General features: G+C 37.9%; 1 protein-coding gene across 1 annotated transcript in view; it reads right to left on the bottom strand.

Annotated features, from left to right (window-relative positions):
- Nucleotides 1-19669, bottom strand: part of DNAAF9 (dynein axonemal assembly factor 9) — a 70772-nt gene that overhangs the window by 40100 nt on the left and 11003 nt on the right. The window contains exons 3-11 of the mRNA XM_032747938.3: nucleotides 14502-14621; nucleotides 13542-13666; nucleotides 10143-10239; nucleotides 8359-8465; nucleotides 5709-5786; nucleotides 4342-4440; nucleotides 3561-3616; nucleotides 2404-2539; nucleotides 733-814 (exon numbers count right to left, since the gene is read on the bottom strand). Coding sequence (XP_032603829.3) covers nucleotides 733-814; nucleotides 2404-2539; nucleotides 3561-3616; nucleotides 4342-4440; nucleotides 5709-5786; nucleotides 8359-8465; nucleotides 10143-10239; nucleotides 13542-13666; nucleotides 14502-14621 — 900 coding nt within the window. The remainder of the gene's footprint in view (nucleotides 1-732; nucleotides 815-2403; nucleotides 2540-3560; nucleotides 3617-4341; nucleotides 4441-5708; nucleotides 5787-8358; nucleotides 8466-10142; nucleotides 10240-13541; nucleotides 13667-14501; nucleotides 14622-19669) is intronic.

The following is a 19669-nucleotide window of genomic DNA, read 5'->3' as shown; positions in this document are numbered from 1 at the left end:
AAAAATAATAAAACAAAAATAATAATAAAATCATGTTTGGTTTAAGCACTTTCAGAACATTTCTGCTGCACATCTCACATGGAATTTATCCAGGATTTTATACTACTAAGGCAAACACAGGCTGTAATTCCAATCCTCCAATCACTCTCTCTTCAGCTGTTCTGAGACCAGTATTTAGATTTTAATATATATTATATATATATATATATATATATAGGGGTATAATAATAATAATGATGATAATGATAATAATTTCAAGATAACCCTAAGGACTGACTTCATCCATGGACTCTTCCAGCCATTTAAAATACATAAGAAAATGGTTTTTAAAAATTTGACATGGCTTGTTTTTATTTGGAAATACAGCTACTGTAACTCATTATACTAAGGAAAAAAGATAGAAGTGAAAGAATTTCCTTCATCCTTCTAAAAATCCTCAGCTACTTGACAACTCTGTTTGAATTACTACACTTTGGAGACTGTTTTTTTATAAATCCATATGGAACATAGATTTAAATATTTGTTTCATACTTTAAAAAGCATCTGCACACTGAGATCTGACAGATTTTCTGTTTAACACTCAGATCTGACAATTTTTACCCACAAAATCTGCTATGATTTCATGCACTGGCTACAGAATCTATCACTTATAAAGGAAGCAAAGCCTTTAATTGCTACACATTTTTATGGAATCAGAGGTAATAACTGCCTTGGTGTATTTAATGCACTTACCCAGGAAAGGAATGTGAGTGGCTCCAAAAAAATAAGTCCTTGAACAAGCCAGAGGTCCCTTTGGAGATACACACTGCACTACCTAGCAGTCAGTATTAATGAGATACAAAAGACATCAGTAAAACAAATTGGTGCAATAATTAACAATTAACTACGCTCCCCTTAAGTCTTCTAAGCACTGACAGACTACAGAAGTTTACAACACAGACGGAACTGGATTGTGAAAAAGCAACTTACGTTTTCAAAGGTCTATTTCACTTTTGACTTGACCTGAATGGTTGAAAGACTTTGGAAAGGAGATGAGCTCTGACTTGTGTTTTCAATTTCCTATGTCAACTGCTCTTTTCATGAAGAGGAAAGTGTGTCAGGGTCCCATAACTATGCTGGCACTTGGTCTTATTTACTATTTTCATGACACCCTATTAAAACAGTATCACCTGTACCTGTAAATAAACCACCTTTTTAAGAACAGCATCAAAATCTGAGGACAACAGAGGGAGCAAGTACATCAGAATAACACAGTACTTGCATTTTCAAAGGTATCAAACGGCATCTTATTGTTAACAAGGGAGGGAAAGACAGAATTGAAAGTGTTTTTACAGAAATAGTATTAAGAGCAGCAAATGGAGGATGAGATTTCACCAAGATGTAAAAACCACTCTTTTCTCAGGCTCTGCACACGTGCTTCGTGCCCAGAAGCCCCACGTCCATCCATCCCTGAGGCAGCTGCACATGAAATGTTGACAAACTCATCAACTCATGGCCTCACTCATGCTCTCACTCCAGCATGGCCTGTGCTCAGCCACATCCACCTGCTCAGGGCTCACACCACTCCCTGAGCCCCTGGAGGCAGCAGGGAGATCTCTCCACACTCTACCTCTCTCCTCCTTCGCTGCCAAGTTGCCTTCTGGAGCCACCCAGGCCCTCCAGCCAGAGGATCCCAATTCCCTGGGGTCGCCTGCCCAGGCACGGCCCCTGCGCTGCAGACGGACCTCAGCACATGTTTAACAACCCAGCTTTTACTTGGAAATGGAAACAAGTTAATCATGTTTAACAACCCAGCTTTTACAAGTTAATCATGTTTAACAACCCAGCTTTTACTTGGAAATGGAATCAAGTTAATCTTTGCAACTTCATCACAACAGTCCTGGAACTTTTATGAAAGGTTTTTCAGGGTTTCGTCAATGGTTGTTGAAGCACACAGTGGAATTTGGATACATGGTGGTATAGCCCAGGCTTATTCACAAATGTGTTATTCTATTAAAAAAAAAAGTGGCTTTCCGGTTTTTTTTTAAGAAATTACTAAATAAATGTGATTAAAATAGAATCTGTGTGTCACAGTTAAGTGTATCACGGAAGGTCTTCACTTTATGGCCAGTACACACACCCTCACAAACAGCATTTCCCTCTCTCCCACCCACTTACAGCAAAAGTTGTAGTTTTTCAGAGAATAAATTATTTTAACTCATTCAGCAGTCCCTGATTAAGAATCCAGTACAGCTTCACTTGGAAAGAGCATGAAAAATCACATTTGTTCCTTAAACTGATGGATTGCTAAGGTGCTTTATGTTAAGAATTCAATATTTAACTCATGGAAGATAAGCACAAAAAATATACAAAGAGAAAGAGAATATATATTTCAAATTTTCAGATAACTTCTCAAAGCCTTACCATATGCTTGGCAGTGCTTCCACCAAGGCCAGTGTTTCGGACCAGATGTCCTTCAGATGGAAAATTAAAGTTCCCAGTGTTCAAGTTTTCCTTTGTGGAGTGGCTGCCAAACAGGACAAAGGGCTGACGGCTCGGGCTGAGGAGGAGAGAGGGAATCACCACCAAAATATTTGCAGGAAGTTTAAAACAAACAGATGAAATCAAAGCTTTCAAGTGTGACAGACCAACTGCTGAATTTCTCACTCTGAGAAAAAAAATTACTAAAGCTGCACAAAGCTTCACAGTGAAACCAGCAAATTCTAAAGAAAAAATCTCCTTGCATTTATAAAATGATAATTTCTTTCAAATACAATGAACTTATCTCAATGTTGCTCCCAAATACTCTTAGAAGATTCTTTTATTTTAAACTGCCTTGAAAAGCTGCTTAGTTTAAAATTCACCACCTTGAAAAGCCCTGAAATGACCATGCTGGAAACAAACAAAATTATTTTGGGTTTATTTTGGGTTTAGCTCTGGCTTTGGGCCCAAGACTCAGCTGGAGAGGTCAAGGATTTTCTTTTCTTTAATGCAACGCAAACAACAGAGGATGCTGCCAGCAATAAGGGCATTGAACTCCACTGGTTTACTCCAAATACAGGAGAATGTGCAGAGAGATTGAATTAGCTAAACAAACCTTGATTAGCTCACAACAGCAGAACATGGATTTTGCAACAGAACCTTCAGCTAAACAAGAACTTTTGGTTAAAACTCTCCCACAGAGTCACAGGATGGTTTGGGTTGGAAGGAACCTTAAAGATCATCTCATTCCAACCCCTGCCATGGGCAAGGACACCTTCCACCATCCCAGGTTCTTCCAAGCCCCATCCAACCTTTTCCAGGGATGGAAAAAAGAAAGGAACTGATCATAATGCACAAAATTTCACGGTATATGTAAGAACTACAGCATTAAACCCTGGGAAAATTCAGCTTATCCTTCCAGAATAGGAAAGAATTTTACACAGGTTTGTTTTTTTTTTCAGTATGAGATTTGATATACTGAGGTGATACCAAAAAAAAAAATTTAAACATTATGACATCAGGAATATGGAAATAAAATATTGAGGTAGTAGTGACACCAGAGGGAATAATGAGTAATAATAATAATGAGTAATAATTACCTGTTATCTGTTATATGGCTTGAGATCATGCCGTGGCTGAAATAACTTCTGAAGGGCTGTGAAGAATTGAAAACAAAGATTATTAAGAAGTACATGAACAGAAGTGTGAAATATCCTATCATTAATTAAACCTGAATTATCCTTCTCAGAGAAAACTCCTGAACCCTCAGAAAATACTTCCAACCTCCACAAACAAACCCAAACACCACTAAGTTACTCATATCATCAAATCATTGAATGATTTAGGTTGAGAGGGATCTTAAAGCCCATTAAATTCCAAACCCCTGCCATGGGCAGGGACACCTTCGACCATCCCAGAGGAAGGAACAAAATGCTTCAAAAAAAGCATCAAAAGGCTTCAAAATGCATCAAAAAAGCAATAAAATGCTTGAAAACCCCCAGAAATGCTGTGCTGTTTTCTCCCATGCTCTGTGCTACCCCCTCAGTTACATTTGAGGTTTGAGACGTGCAAATTCAACTTGTTAAGCCCTGCACATACCAGATTCCACCCAAATGCAAGTTAATCTACCTACAAATATCTCCTGTGCAGATATAAATTGAATTATCAGTGAGCAAACACTTGACTGAATTACCCCTGCAGTCCTAAGCCCTCATACCATGGATTTTTTTAAGGTGGGTGGTGACTTTAAAAAATTCAAAGCATGCGTTTTTACCCCTCAAACATGAAAAGTGAGATGGAATAGGGAAAAAAAAAAACAAATTAATGCTGAATAATTATTCCTTCTGCATGGATACTCAAGGATTGCTGAAGCAGGCCTACCTCCCCAGCCTGAGATTCTGAGAGTTCCAGAATGAAGGGGATTTCAGTGTCAAAATTTGCAAAAAAGTTGGTCCACTGGTGTTCAAAAATCATTAAATCCTAGAAGGAAAATATTTGACATTACTTCCCAAGGCAAGAGAAATGAAGGCAAAGGCGACATTTCACTGGAATACAGACTGCCCAATGAAACAATAATCTCAGGAAAATAAATATATTTTAGAAGATAAGGATATTCTGTTGGATTTCAGGGTGTCTTTTTATGGGTGTGTGGTTTATGTTTATTGTTTTCAGAAAATTTAAGTCAATTTAACAACAACTTCCAGGTTGAAAACTTCAAATTATAATAAACAGGTCTGCTCAGAGTGTAGGACAAGTCCCAAACATTAATCTCCTTTCCACACAAAGAGGGGAAGTGAAATATCAAAGAGTGATTATTTAGACTGAGAGCCTTGTAAAAACTCTCTGATATTTTAACTTTCATTACAGCAGTTGATTGAACAACTAAATTGGTGTGAACTACTAATATTTTATTAATAAAGGATAATTACCGCTGAATTTTGTACTTATTAAATTGCTATCAAGCTAAAAACATATTAAAAATTAATCTGTTTTAATTAATTTTATTATACACCAATAATTATAATATTTATATACTATTAAAGTATAAATACTAATAAAATCTAAATAATAATACATTATTATTATCATTATTATATATTATCTATTATTTTTTTATATAATCATAATATACAAAAGTAATTATGTACCAATAATTATTAAATGTATATATACTATTAAAGTATAAATACTAGTAAATTATAAATATAAATTTTAATTGGTAATACTAATATTTATACAATGCTTTCTCCTCTAGAACTGAGATCAGAGCATGGCATTAATGTGAGAATCCCTTCCCACTGTTTGTATTTCCCAAAGCATCAGGACAGCCACTGAGTGTCACTGTTCCCCACTTAAAAGAGCCACAGAACATCTGACAAATGCTTTATTTCTCCTGGAAGAATTGTGTGTTAAAGGGGATTTTTTTAGCCCTCTTTGATGCAAAAGGAGGATTAACACACAAAACCACAGCAACTTCATGTATTTCGTACATGGTTTAATGACATGAAGGAAAATTTTTAGAAGATTTTTAGTCAAAGTAGTAAATTCATGGAAACCAAGAGAAGTTATTTTAGTGTTTTGCAGAGTTTGTAGTAGATTTAAGGAATGGGAGGAGACCCTGCAAGCAATAGCAGGCAGAGTCTGTGGATTAAGCCCATGAACTTAATTAAAACCAAACAAAATGACAAGACTTTTACTCTGTGGTTACACCAAGCAGGAGCTGAGGCAGAACTTTTCACCTGCATTACCTCAAAAAGCAAATCCTCCAAGGACACAGGATCCATTTTGCTGTAGGTCTTCCACAAGTCAGCACTGACATCCATTAACTAAAAGAGATTTTAAAGACATTTCTGTGAGAAACACCACAAAGAAGGCCACAGATCCAGATTTAAGCTGAGACAGCACTGGGGAACACTGTTCTAACAGTGCTCCTTAACTCTGATTTCACAAGTATTTCCACTCTGATTTCACAAATTTTTTAACTCTGTTACAAAATTTTTTTTAACTCTGTTATTTTTTTTACTCTGTTTTTTTACTCTGACCAGTGAGGGTCTAAACTCTATGCAAAGCTTTCTCTGCATCCTCCAAACAAATAATTTCACAGTAATTTTTCAATTTAATAGCAAAGAACTGCATGAGCTGGTGCAGGCAAAAGGGCAAGAAGAGTTTTCTGATTTAAGACAGCCAAGAGCCAATTCCAGGGTGAGTCATCCTGAGCATCAGCCAACACTTGCTCCAAGCTGATGCAAATTTAGGCTAAGACAGTTGAACTTTGCAATACTTTCTTCCAAGCAGCAGGATGATGCATATGGAGAATGATATTTAAAAATATATTCTTAAGGGACATTTATATCTGAATTATTCTGCATTTACAGGGTTCCACATCATCCACTTAGTCAAAAATGCAACATTGGTTGGAATTTTTTTAACCCACTGCTTTACAGTTATTCCAGGTATTCATGTAATAGTGATTTCCCAGACCTCACTTCCATTCCATTCCTATAAATACAGTAAATTTTCTAAATTAAAGCATCTTGAACAACTCTGATTTATCCAGTAAAAGAGGAACTGCCTTTAAAAGACTGGGAAAAATACTGAATTATCATCCTTTAATTACATTCAAATCTAAGAGAACACACAGCACAGGCAAAATCTCAGAGGGAAAGTCTGAGCTAAAAATGCACCAAAAAAACTCCACTTTTAATAATGGCAGAATTAATTTACAGATGATTTACAGTGATCCCAAATGCACTTTCAGCCTGGTTTCCTCCCCCATCAGGCACACAGAACCACAAAAACACGTAAAAAGTTAAGAATGTCACTTCCCATTTGAAATCCCCTCATGATTTCAAGGAGGAAGCAAGCAAGAACTCCAGCTGGAGCTGGCTGGACTGCCAGAGCCAACATGACTACTCTTAAAAAAGGAATCCAAGAATTTTCCCTGCTCCTTTTGAAGCATTCCAGAAGTGCTTGGAGACAGTATCAGCTCCCTGGATCACACAGGAGAGGTTCTCTCTGTGCCATTGTGTCTGAACATTTTTTTCAGAGCCTTTTTCAGAGATTTGTGAAATGAACTGGGGTAATTAAAGGGCAATTAAAGGCCCAAACAGCACAACGGAAATCTCAGAGGGAAAGTATGAGTTAAAAATTGCCAGTAAAATTTTCATTTACTTATTTCAGACATGGAGAAGGGCCATTGATTGCCCTCCTCAAAGATGGTCATCTGTTTTAAAAGTTTGGGCAGGTTCACACCACAAGGTGTTACAGTACCAGTGATGGAATGACAAAAACACTGAAAAAAAAGCCCTGAAGAAAGCTTAAACTTTTTTTCCAGTGCTCAGAAAGGCACAGGAACTCAGAGTATATTTCTGAGCAAGCATGTACAATTATAGATATGATGATGATATGTTAGATAAAAATGGCACTATTAATTCTCTGGAGGTTTTCCAGCTATCAGGAGTCAGACAAAAGCCCATTGTGGCTGTAAAAATGGAGGAGTGATAAGAAAAATGGGACATCTGCATTGCTGTGGCAGAGATTCAGAAAAATGTAATCAAAGAAGCTTTGAACAAGCACAAAAATGCAAAGCTGTCATCTGAAAATGCTGTTCAGAGCATAATTAATAAATGGGCAAATCAATGACATAAGTTGCTCAGAGTGGAACAGAAAATCATTATTAAATATTGGAATAATTAAATCCTGATTGTTGCCCTATTCAACAGGGAATGATGACCCATGAATATACAATGTCAGCAAGAGGAGATGCATCTCTTCTGTCAAAACCAGTGACACAAGAATAGTCTTTTCTTATTTTCTGAGCTCATCTTAAGGTGTTCACCACTAACCAGCTCCTCCTGCTCTGCTATTGAAGATCTAGAACCCATCTAAAAAATTAGGGTTTAAAAAAAAAAATTTGGTTATTAGTAGAGGTGGCTCTAGAAGGAACGGAATGGGAAGGAAGATGAGAAAAAAGGAAAGTGGGGGAAAAAAAAGGAAAGTGGGGAAAAAAAGGGGGAAAAAGGAAAGTGGGGAAAAAAGGAAAGTGGGGAAAAAAGGAAAGTGGGGAAAAAGGAAAATGGGAAAGAAGAAAATGGGAAAAAGGAAAATGGGAAAAAAAGGAAAGGAAAGGAGTTCTAAATCACAGCAGAGGCCTGGGGAGAATTTCCTGGATAAACCATTATTTGAACAAAGTGCTGTGTTGCCCAGAACAGAATCTCAACAACACCACAGGGTTTCCATCCTGCCACAGTTTTACAAGATCCCAGAAAACTTCATCCAATTTAGCAGCTCACTTGAGCAGTGAGTCAGGACTAGATCATCTCAGAAAGTGCTTTCCAAACAAAATAATTTCATGAGAAACTTCTGCTTGGAAAGGAAATGATCAAGGGAAGCACTCACTTCGTATTTCATGGTGAAGAAGCCATCGCCCCCGATCCCCTCGAGCGCGAAGGCCTGGACGATCGGCCACTTCTCCACAATGAACATGTCAAATATCTGCAGGTGGCCTGCAAAGCAAGCACAGCAACATTCCCTCACAAATCCTGGCATTTCAGCTCTCCCCGAGTTCTTGGGATTCACAGATTCAGTTGTAGAAAAATCCCATTTTTGTACAGCTGAAAATCTTGAAGCGAAAAATGTTTTTCACACAGATGGCAATTTTAGAAGCTCCTCTACGCCCTAAATTTTATCCCTTTTTCTCAAGGTATTCCACATCTCCTTGCAAACTTCATTACATGTTGATTAACAATTAAAATTCAAGACAATAAACAGAGAGCTTTGCTTACTCCATTTCCTCAAATACTTGGCCGTAAGTAAATACTGTCAACCCTACAGAATCCCAGAATGTTTTGGATGGGAAAGGACCTTAAAGTTCATCCCATTTCTCCCCTGCCATAGGCAGGGACACCTTCCACTATCCCAGGTTGCTCCAAGCCCTGTCCAGCCTGGTTTGTGACAATTCCAGGGATCCAGGGGCAGCCACAGCTTCTCTGGAATACCCTGTGCCAGGGCCTGCCACCCTCACAGGGAGGAATTTCTTCCATCATCCCCATTCAATCAGAATTTTAAGTTGAGAGAGGTTTAAACTTCCTCCTGGCACTTCTACTAATGACTTTTCAGGCAGTCAGAGCGTATCAGCCTTCCCTAAGGGAAGCAATAAAGAATTAGGAATAAAAAAAGAATGCAAGATTACACTGCTGAGGCTCAAGGCTGGCTCCAGATCCCAACAGGAAGCCGTGCAGGGCAGGTTTTTTTTTCAGTTCTAAAAAAGGAAACTTGCATAAAGAAATGTTTATTCTCCCCATCCATAAAGAAGGATTTATCTGGAGCTCCCATGGGAACAGAGAACTTCTGTAGCAGCTCAAGACACTGCTCTGAATGCAAATCATTTCTCTGCCTCACGCTAGGGGCATTCGCTCCTCAGATGAGCTCTGAGGGCTTCCAGTTCTCAGAGAGAAATTCAAGTCTTAAGGGAAAAGATGCTAAAAGGAAACTAATGACTTACTAATCCTTATTTCTCTCCCAAGGCAAGGAAATCTTCATTCCCTGAAGCTGCAGGTGGCAAAAATACTTCCACTCTGTGTTGGAGCTCTAGATGCTGAGAATTTTAAACTTTCCGTGTTGAAAAGCACAGACCCACAAGAGAATACAATATTTAACCCAAGGCTGTAGAGAAGGCTTCCAAAATTGATTGACAGCACAATGATTATAAGTGTGTAATTTGAATAAGAGTGTGCAATATCACAAAGTAGAAAACTTAAAGTTTTAAAATATCATAATATATATATAAAGGTAAGATAGAAGTTTCAAAGTAGTGGCTAGTTGTTCTTCCTCCCTTCTTCGTGATTTTAAGTCATATTTTGTAATTAGACAAAAAAAGTCCACATTACAGGACACAAAATACTAGTTATTGAGTTGAAAATAATTTAAATATCATTTCTTAATTAGCTAGTTTAACCTTAAAAGAACTTGTAAAGAAAGATAGCCGTTTTATGCCTTGTTAGTAAAATACTACAGAACTCACTACTTATGAAACTGTAAAATAAAATCTTTGAAAAATCGAAGTCTGAACTTGAAATACCATCTCAAGTACCTTCAATCCCAACCTTAACAAAAAAAAAAAAAAAAAAAAAAAAAAAGAAATAAACCCAAAACCTAACAAGTCTGAGCATAACCCACCCTACCTTGGCAGCTGTAGGGGATCCCAATGCGGCTGCAATCCCGGACCATGTCCACAAAGCTGGAAATCTTGAATTCCTCTGCAGCTTCTTCATCTTTGTACTGAAAGAAGCCATTTAAAATCAAATTGGATTAAGCATGCCCTAATTTGATTGGTAGGAAAGAGAAGATGCAGCATGTAAAGCACTAAAATATCACCTACAGCCTCCAGGAGCTCAAGCACCTCTTTTTGGGAGGTGCTTTGGGATTTTGGAAATCCCATCATGGCAGGGATGTCCTCAAGCCAATGGAAATTGAAAAAAAAAATCAAACTGCAAAGCAAGGTTTTGAATCATGACATATGAAGGCATAATTATAGAGTTTATTTTCAGCTTTCAGTGAAGTCTTTCCACATCTAGATTTGGAAGGTAGAAGTCATTTTGAGCATACCAACTGATGTGCAATGAAAATATGCCACTGAGGGAAAAAAAATTAAAATAAGATACTGTATTACCAGCTAAGCAACACTGAGGAAGGAAAATCAATGACAAAATAGCCCCAGGTCACAGATTAGACAATAAGAACCAGTTTTGGTCTGAGAGAGAGGTGAACTGCAGGAAAAGGAGGCAAGAAGAGGAGAAACCTTCATGCAACTCTGCCTGAACTGAAGACTTCAGCAGACTGAAGAGCAAATATCCTAACTCAGAAAAGCATAAAAGCCAGACTGAAGAGACAAATCATACTAAAGTCATTTTTATAACAGAAAACAAACCTGAAAACACATTGACTTTGACCTGAAAAGCAGTTTAGCAGCAAGTCTGGAACCAACAGACCTGCTCGATTCTTCAAGAGCCACTTGTTTTCTGGAGCAAGATCAGAAGGCAGAGGTGTTTTGCTTATTTTATTTTATTTTTATGTGCAGTGCTCTGAGCTTCTTATCAAGGCAAATGACATGATGATGAAGTTTTTGTGAGCTTCAGGGTACACCCAACACATTTATTTTGAGAAGTTCTTTTAAGCCAAGCCTGAATTTAAGATGCAGCCCCAGCTCCTCTGTAGTGTGTTCCTTCTTCCATCCCAGGAAGCCAGATCAAAGTTGCAGTTCAAAGCCAAGCCCCAAACAACTGCCAGTTTCTCAAGACTTAAAAATGTCATTGGAATAAAAACTTGGTTTTTGGCAGGGTGCTAAAGGCTTGCTCACAATCTGCTGTTGCAGATTGTCACAGTTCAACTGTGACATCCCCAAATTTACTTCAGCAAATTTCTGTATTTTATCCTATTTGGCCACTTTGAACATGGGTATTTTTTTTTTTTTAGTAATATGGGATTTTTTTCCCCAATAACTAGGATATTCCCTTAAATTCCTGTGGTCTAGTTAAAGCAAATGGGAAAGAAAAAAGGAAGTAGAAGCTCTGTGTTTTGCCAGAGCCAGGAACAGCATTGCTTTATTTATTTCTAAAATTCTTGTGCTTTTTTGGTTTCATTTTTATAAAGTTATTTAAAGTTATCGCTAAAGTAAGTACTTAAAATCCACTGCAGGCAATTCTCTGTAAACAGGATGCACTTAAAGCCTGACACAGCAAGGTTTTGTTTGTATTTCAGCAGTAATCTAGGAAACTGGCAATTCTTATACATTGGAAATGTGACTGGAAGTCCTCAGTTCACTCACACCAAACAGCAGTGAAGTACAACTGTGTTTTCAGCTTCCAAAACCAAACCTTTCCTCTAATTTCCAAGAAAATCAAGGCACATGGTTCACCTTGCCAGTTACCTAATTTTTTTCAAGCCAACACTGTGTGATTAAGGCTCCTGCTTACCATGATAAATCATATCAAAGCCTATAAGCAGATGAAGCTTAAAATTCAATAGCTGAGAATGCAGCTGCACTGGCAACTGTGTGGTAAGAACTTCTCTGCTCCTGATTCCAAAGTGCACGTGTTCTCCCAGCATCAGATTTGCCCTTTCAGCAAGGATTTTGGCAACAAAAAAGCCTTGTGAAGCAAGGCTTTAGGTTTTGCTGTGGCATGTTTCAACCTGGAGCTCAGCTGTTGTTATCCTAACAAGAATTATGCCTCTCTGCTGCATTCCTGGAATTGTACCCACAACAAGTTTTGGGATCCATGGACAAGGTATTTATACACTGGAGCAAGATCAGTGGAGGGCCACCACAATCAGTGGGCTGCAGCACTTGTCCCAGAAGGAGAGATCCAGGCTTGCTCAATAAGTGCACCTCAAACCCACCAAAATATTACTGAGATGGTGAAGTCAGGCTCTCCACAGTGGTCATGAAAAAAGACATGATTTAAAACAAACCAGGTTTGGGTTTGACAAAAGGAAACAGTTTTTCACTAGGAGGACAGTGGGAAAATGCAGCACAGAGGTTCTGCAGTCATCCTTGGATGCTTTCAACACCCAGCTGCACAAAAACCTTGAGCAACCTGATCTGATCTCACCTCTGAAGCAGGAGGTTGGAAAAGATGATCTCCAGAGGCTCCTTGGAAGCTGAATTATTTCCTAATTCTGTGATCTAAGCTATCAACCAGACACATAAAAACACAACCAGTCTATTGTAAGCCCCATCACTTCCAAGCTGGAATCTCAAGGGAACAAGAAGTTCCTCTCCCTGACTTTCCCATTCGTTTTTCCCCTGGCTTCACTCACCATCACATGCTCCAAACCCACTCCCTGCAGAATTCAGCACAATTCTTAACTTAGAAAAGGAACTACACAGAACTTCATGTAGGAAGAGGCATTTCCAGTCTCCACTGGAATGAAAAGGTCCTTATTCTACACCCAAAGAGTATTTTCATTTTTCACACCTCTAAAAATACTTCACAACAATAAATGGACTTTTTCTAGAAAACTTTGACTTTTAAGTTCAATATGAAAGTCACATCAGTCATGGGATGTAGTGGAAGTGAGGTTAACAGTTCCTGACAGAAAGATTTAATAGTTAAAATGAAAATACATAATGAAATCTCTTTATTTTGAAGGACTCACTAAGGCCATCTTTTCTAATATTCTCAAACTACTGGCAGCCAATGCAACCATTGCTTTGGCAGCAAACAAGGCTAATGTGGGAAATCTCAGCATTGACTGTGATACTTTATTCACATTTTGCATTTTTCACAACCCAATTTTTTCCCCTCATTAAAATATCACTGACTTAGATCAAAACAACAGCAATTAGTGGGAGAGAGGAGCAATTTGTCCTCACACTCCAACAAATAAAAGTATTGACAACATATTCTTCTTGCAGACTTTAGCAAATGATTAATACCCAGATATACACACATATCACACCTCTGCTGAGGAGGAAAGAGAAAAAAGGCTTCTGGAAAGAATGTTTTTAAAAGTTTCACTTTAAGGATCAGCTCATTAACAAGTTCATTAGCAAATCTTGTCTGCATTCATTTTTCACTTACCTCATTTTCAGTCAGACAGTGGAAATGCAAGTTCCTCCAGTGTGCCACATAGGGTAAAAGATGATTGTAATTCACAGGGTTGCAGTACAGATGAACACTGTCAGGTTTTATTAATATGATTATATCTGCAACAAGCAGAACAAACATTCCAGCATCAGAACTCCACACACAAGAGAAACTGAACAGAAAACATTTCTTCTATTATGCGCCTCATTAAAAAAAGAAAATTGTTCAGCTATCTGAATGCAGTGCAATTCTTGATTTCTTTTAAACAAGCAGAAGAAGCAGTTGGCAGCCACAGACAGTTCCAAGCACAAGAGCACTTGTTGCTGTTCCAGACAACTGGGGGGTAATTCCCAAGTCTTGCACAGGACTTGCATCAGCCTGTCCTTTGTGCAGCCAAGAGGGTCAGGATGAGTCTTCCCAGAGCACTTCCAGAACTCTGAATTCCAGCTGCTCTTGCCTGATGTTACATCAGAGTTGCTTCAAATAAAAACTATCAACACCACAGCCTATGGTGGAGATATCCAAAAGTTTCATACAAATAAGAGAATAATAAGCTGTGATCACAGGGCCACATTCCAAGTATGACAAAGGTGAGTAAATGCGGGGAAGTAAAAAGAGCTCAAGTACTTTAGAAGTGCAGAGGTGTGATCACACAATATTAACAACATGTACATGCGTACATTGACTGAACTAATGGACTGTAAATGGGTAAATTTACAACACTTGAGGTAAATTGTGGAGCATAATACATAGGAAATATATCTTTTTATGTTTAAAAATGAGTCCTTCAGCAGTGTTTCTAAGAAGATCCTTCAGCAGTGTTTCTAAGAAAATATTTTCAGGCATATACAGACAAGGTGAGACTTAATGACCTTTATAATTTTTTTTAATTATGTCCCTTTTTCTGCTCATCTTCTGTCCAGAACAGGTAAAAATGTTGAGAACATTACTCACCATCCAGAACTTCCTCAGGAAAACCTGTCCTTTCAAAGTCGTTGTTGTTCTGGTTGTACAAACCAAAGAGCAGATAATTTGCCAGCTCCCTGCACCCTTCATTGTATCGACTGTCTATCCCTGCAAAAGCAAAACCACGGGAGAATTGTTGTGTGTCCTAATACTGCACACCTGAAAAGTTTCTTTTCTTCCCCAATTTAATAAATTTTAAAGCAGGAGTATGAACTCAACTCCTCAACTGAATACACTGAGAGAACAGTAGGGAAAAAGGATTTTTTGCAGATCACTGCCACACATTGACATTCCCCTTTCAACCTAAATCCACGAGTATTCCTTAAAAATTTTAAATGTCTTGTTTTCTGCAGTGAGTGCTCTGCATCCAAAATTCCATTTTTTCTAGTAATTCAAACATCTGTCTGGATGCATTCTAATTAATATGTTCTTGATTGAAGCTTCCTAACAAACTAATCCCGTGACCCAAATCTCCTGCTTTAGAATACATGATTAAACATTATCTTATCAGTGTTATAGAGCAATCCCTGAGTCACCAGATAGCCACTGCAGATTTCTGACAAAAAATATGGGGCACATAGAGCTTCCAAGGAAACCTTTCCTGGTCCTTGGGAAAATTAAATGAAAACAGCTGAAGATCCGGAGCATGAAGAGACAGAAGATGAATACAAAAGGAAAGGATGAAGCCACAGATTTAGAAATTATTTTCATCAATCTTCCTCTCTCTGGATGACAGTCACGGTCATAATTCTACTTTAATAAACCCAGGTTTTTCAAACAAGTACAACTGCACATAAAGCAGCATCCTTACTATTCACATTTCACATAGGTCACCAGGCTTGACTGCCAAAAATTCCTCTAATGGCAAGTTTTCATACCAAGTTATATTAGAATTCAGTGGAATGCTTGCCAACAAATTAGGATTTGTCACCACTGCTAAAGGAGAGATCAGGACATTGATAATGTAATAACATGGCCTGAACAGCTGAGTCTCAGCACTTGACATGGGAACCAAAACAGCCCATGGAAACCAAAACAGCCAAGAGTCACCTGGACTCGGCAAAAATTGGAACAAACCTTAGGTTCTCCTGTTTATGCTCCTTTTTCATCCTTCAGATTTAGAGGGCTAACCAAATGATGTGTCTGCATCCAGCTAGTGAATCCCACATCTTAATAAACTCTTTGTTCAGTAAATTTGGGTAGCTCACATGTACTCCAAGGTATCTGATATTTAGTGGAAAGCTGCCTCACATCTGTCCCAGCTTTTTCAGCCCTCAAAGTTTTTTTTCCAGACATAATCTTTGAATTCTCATTCTCCTGCTGCTTCTGACCTCTCATTCACAGGTATCCCTCTATTTTATTTAGATTTTCAGCCCCATGAAAGCAGGCACACCAATGTAATCTGGAATTCAATGGGACTCAACATACAAATATTGCTGCCAAAGCCCTCCTGTCTAGGTGGGATTTTAGTTACAAACAAGTGGAGGCTCCCTTCTTGCAGGAAGAAACTGTCCCATTGTTTTAGGGAAACTCTATTTAAATATAATCAGTCTCCTTGGAATCGGCTGCAGCCTTGGCAAGAGAGCATACATGATCTCCTGAGGATAATCTGTTTCACTGATTACCTGCCTGAGGCACCTTCTGAAGGCTCAGAGGAGCAATAATCTGGCACAGACAGACTGAAAAGAGCTGGGAATGTCCAACCCAGAAAAGAGAAGAATAGTGGAAGGTGTCCCTGCCCATGGCACCGAGTTAGAACTACGTAATCTTTAAGATCCCTCCAATTTAAACTAGTCTATGATCCTGTGATTTGTATTTCTGGAATTTTTGTTTTCCTTGAAGCTGGGCCACGTTTTCAGTGACTGTTCTTTACCTGGGACTTTCTGCAGTCTCAGAGTTCACAATAATTAAGAAATACTGCAGTGTCATCAGTTAACATGTTTTATGGAATTAAATTAGCAGCAAAGGCAAAAGCAAGGAGTTTGAGATTTTATCTGGGTATAGCAGCTTAGAGCAGGGAAGATCTTCCAAGCCAAACCCCAAACCCCTGCTTTTTCAGTTAATGACAGAAGGAGGGGAAGAGAAAACAAAAGATCTTAAAGGGGGACAGCTGACAAATTTAACTCTTATAAACAGAGGACATGGGTGAATTTATTGCTTACAGAGCAGTGACAGCCATGCAGGGAAGGCATTTGTTTAACATAAAATCATGAATTCTGCAGAATATTTAGCATTTATGGTTTACTTGGGTCTTTCAAGTATCCTGACCAGACAGGACCCTTCACACTGAGAGTCTAGCGCTATATGTGGAGTTAAAGGAACAGATATAGTTAGCAGAAAACAAACAGGAAACCAAACAATGACCAAGATAAGATACCCCCGAGAGCATATCAGGAATCCTCCCCAGAACAATGGGCAAGGCCATTAATTAGGAAAGCCCTAGCCTGTCTCCAGCTGAGCTGGGAGTCTGTAACTCCCAAACCATGGCCGGGTGTGGGCAGGCAGTGAGTCAGCCTGAGCCCCAAAATTCCTGCTCTGCTCCCCAGGCAGGCCAGGGCTCAGCTGCCATTCAGCGAGCCCATTCAGTTTGCTGCATTGGCAGAAAACTTTCTGGCCAAATCTGGGGGGGAAATCTGTCTGCTGGCTACTTTTCAAACACATATAAATAATATATGTTCCTTTTCTGGGTTAAGTAAAGGTGGCCCATCCACCTTGGACAAGTCTGGTAATTTGGTCCAATTCGGTTTTAAAAGATAAAGTGGGTGCAGGATACCCAAGGGCACCGGCAGGGATGTGAAATGACGTCGGGACAGCAGGAGGGAATGGACACATCACCTTTAGATACCCAAAACCAACACACAGCTCTGGAACTGCTGGCAGAATAATCCTTAAATAATCCTTCAGATTGTCTCTGTTTGGAAAGGGAATGGGATGAACGATCAGAGCAATGTGCTAAAGGTTCTCAGAATGTGGGAGAAACCCCAGCAGGGAGAGCTCTGGGTGGGATGGATATAATGGAGAAAAAATAATCTAAAAAAGATCATATGAACGTTACCTTTCTTGGTTCTGTTTTCTTTCTCACATATTGCTTTCTAGATTATTTATTTAGTTTATATATTTATAATCTAGATTATATATATAAATTACATTCTTTATATAAATATAGATTATATCTATATTATATAGTATATTATATCTATTATCTTATCATTATATACTATATATTTATATATATAAATTAGATTATTTCTATAAATCTAGAATATTTATATGTAAGTAATCTAGATTATTTATTTAGATTATATATTTTATTAATAATATATAAATAATACATATAAATATATTATAGATTGTATTGTATAATATTAATTATTATATATTACACTATGTTTTTATATTATATATTAATAGTATCTAAATATATATTATTATATTAATCTAAATACTCGATAACATATAAAATTATTATCTTATATATTCTATATAATATATAAAATATATAAAAATACATAATATATATATAATATATATAAACTAAAAATATCATCTAAATAAATCATCTAGATTATTTACAATCTAAAAAAGCAATATGTGAACAGAACCAAAGTAAAATAAATATTTACTGGAACAGCCTTGAAAGTATCCCCACACTCTTCAAGAAGAATAAAAAATGAATAGCAATATTTGCAAAAATTCAGCTCAGCTGTGCTGAATGGTGGAACAGTTTAATCCACAATCACAGCAGCTACAACTCCAGCCAGTTACAAACACACCCTGCTCACAGCAAATGCACATCCTCAGGAATCACAGCAAGTGAACCACGAGCTGAAAATCTCTGCTGAAAGGTAAAATGCCAAGAAACACCACGATCATAAAAAATAGTTCATAGAATCATTTAAACAGATCAGTTGAACCAGCAACACACAGCTGAGACATCACAGCTCTTAAAAGACATTTGACATGCCAACCTCCAAATTCCTTTTTCATGTCAGTTATGAGGCCTTTTCTCCCCAGCAAAGAATGCAGGAATGTTACCATGCAACCCCTTCAAAATCAGATTAGAGGATTCCTTTTAAAAATCAGCTGTAACTACATTTAAATACTTGTATCAACAGTGGGTCAGTTCCCATCTCTCTCTGCGATCTCACAATGCTGGGTTTAATTTTAGTACAAATATTAATGAACTTGAAGCAAAGCTGTGGAAGTTTATACAGGTTTTATCTCACAGCCCAGTATGAAACTAAAGTTGAGGTGAGGGAACTGCATTAACTCCAGGCTATTAAAAGCAGCCAAGTGAAACAGAACATGCACTGACTGTAAAAAAACATAGTTTTGAGTATTCACTTTCCACACAAGTCAGGAGGATGTAAAACTACATGGGTTTTGTCATCAGAAGCTTGTATTTGATGACAGATTTAATGCATTTATAACAGTGACATGCCTGTTTCATGGAAGTCATGCCAAAAATTCTGCAGACTACAGGAGCCAGGCCAGAGCAGACAAGAGTCCCATTGTGGGTGCTGAGAGATCAGGGCAAAGCACAAATCTCCCAACAAAACACACCTCCTGTATTTCCATGCCACAAGTGCTTATTTATTAAGAGGTATGTTCTTATGAATAGAATTAAATCCTCCACACGACACTGAGGATTACACAAAGCAATTCCTTTGTTTTCCTTAAAGCTGGGCCATGTCTTCAGTGACTGCTCTTTACCTGGGACTTTCTGCAGTCTCAGAGTTCACAATAATTTTATGGAATTAAATTAGCAGCAAAGGCAAAACCCAAGGAGTTTATCCTGTATGATTAAGTTTCACTGGAAGGCTGACACAGTGACCTCACAGAGCTTCTGGCTGTACAGTTACTACTTAGTCAGAGACTTAACCTCTTACCCCAGAGAATGCAGGGCAGGAAGGGTCATGTTGTACAGTTAACACTGACTAGAAGAAAATGAGGTTATATGTATTTATAAATTTCATTTTGTGGTCCAGTAACTGAGCTTTAAGTTTTCTTGCTACATCATTAAAAAACAGAATAAAACAAAACAAACAAACAAAAAAAAACCAGACTGTGGTATCACTTCCTACACAGAACTTCTTTAGGGCTACAGATTTCTTCTCTTAAACTGCAATATATTATTTAAACAATTACTCCTCAGT

Source organism: Taeniopygia guttata, chromosome 4, assembly GCF_048771995.1.
Source record: "Taeniopygia guttata chromosome 4, bTaeGut7.mat, whole genome shotgun sequence".
NCBI lineage: Eukaryota > Metazoa > Chordata > Aves > Passeriformes > Estrildidae > Taeniopygia > Taeniopygia guttata.
The sequence above is the reverse complement of the archived record's forward strand: the minus strand, read 5'-3'. Positions and strand labels throughout refer to the sequence as shown.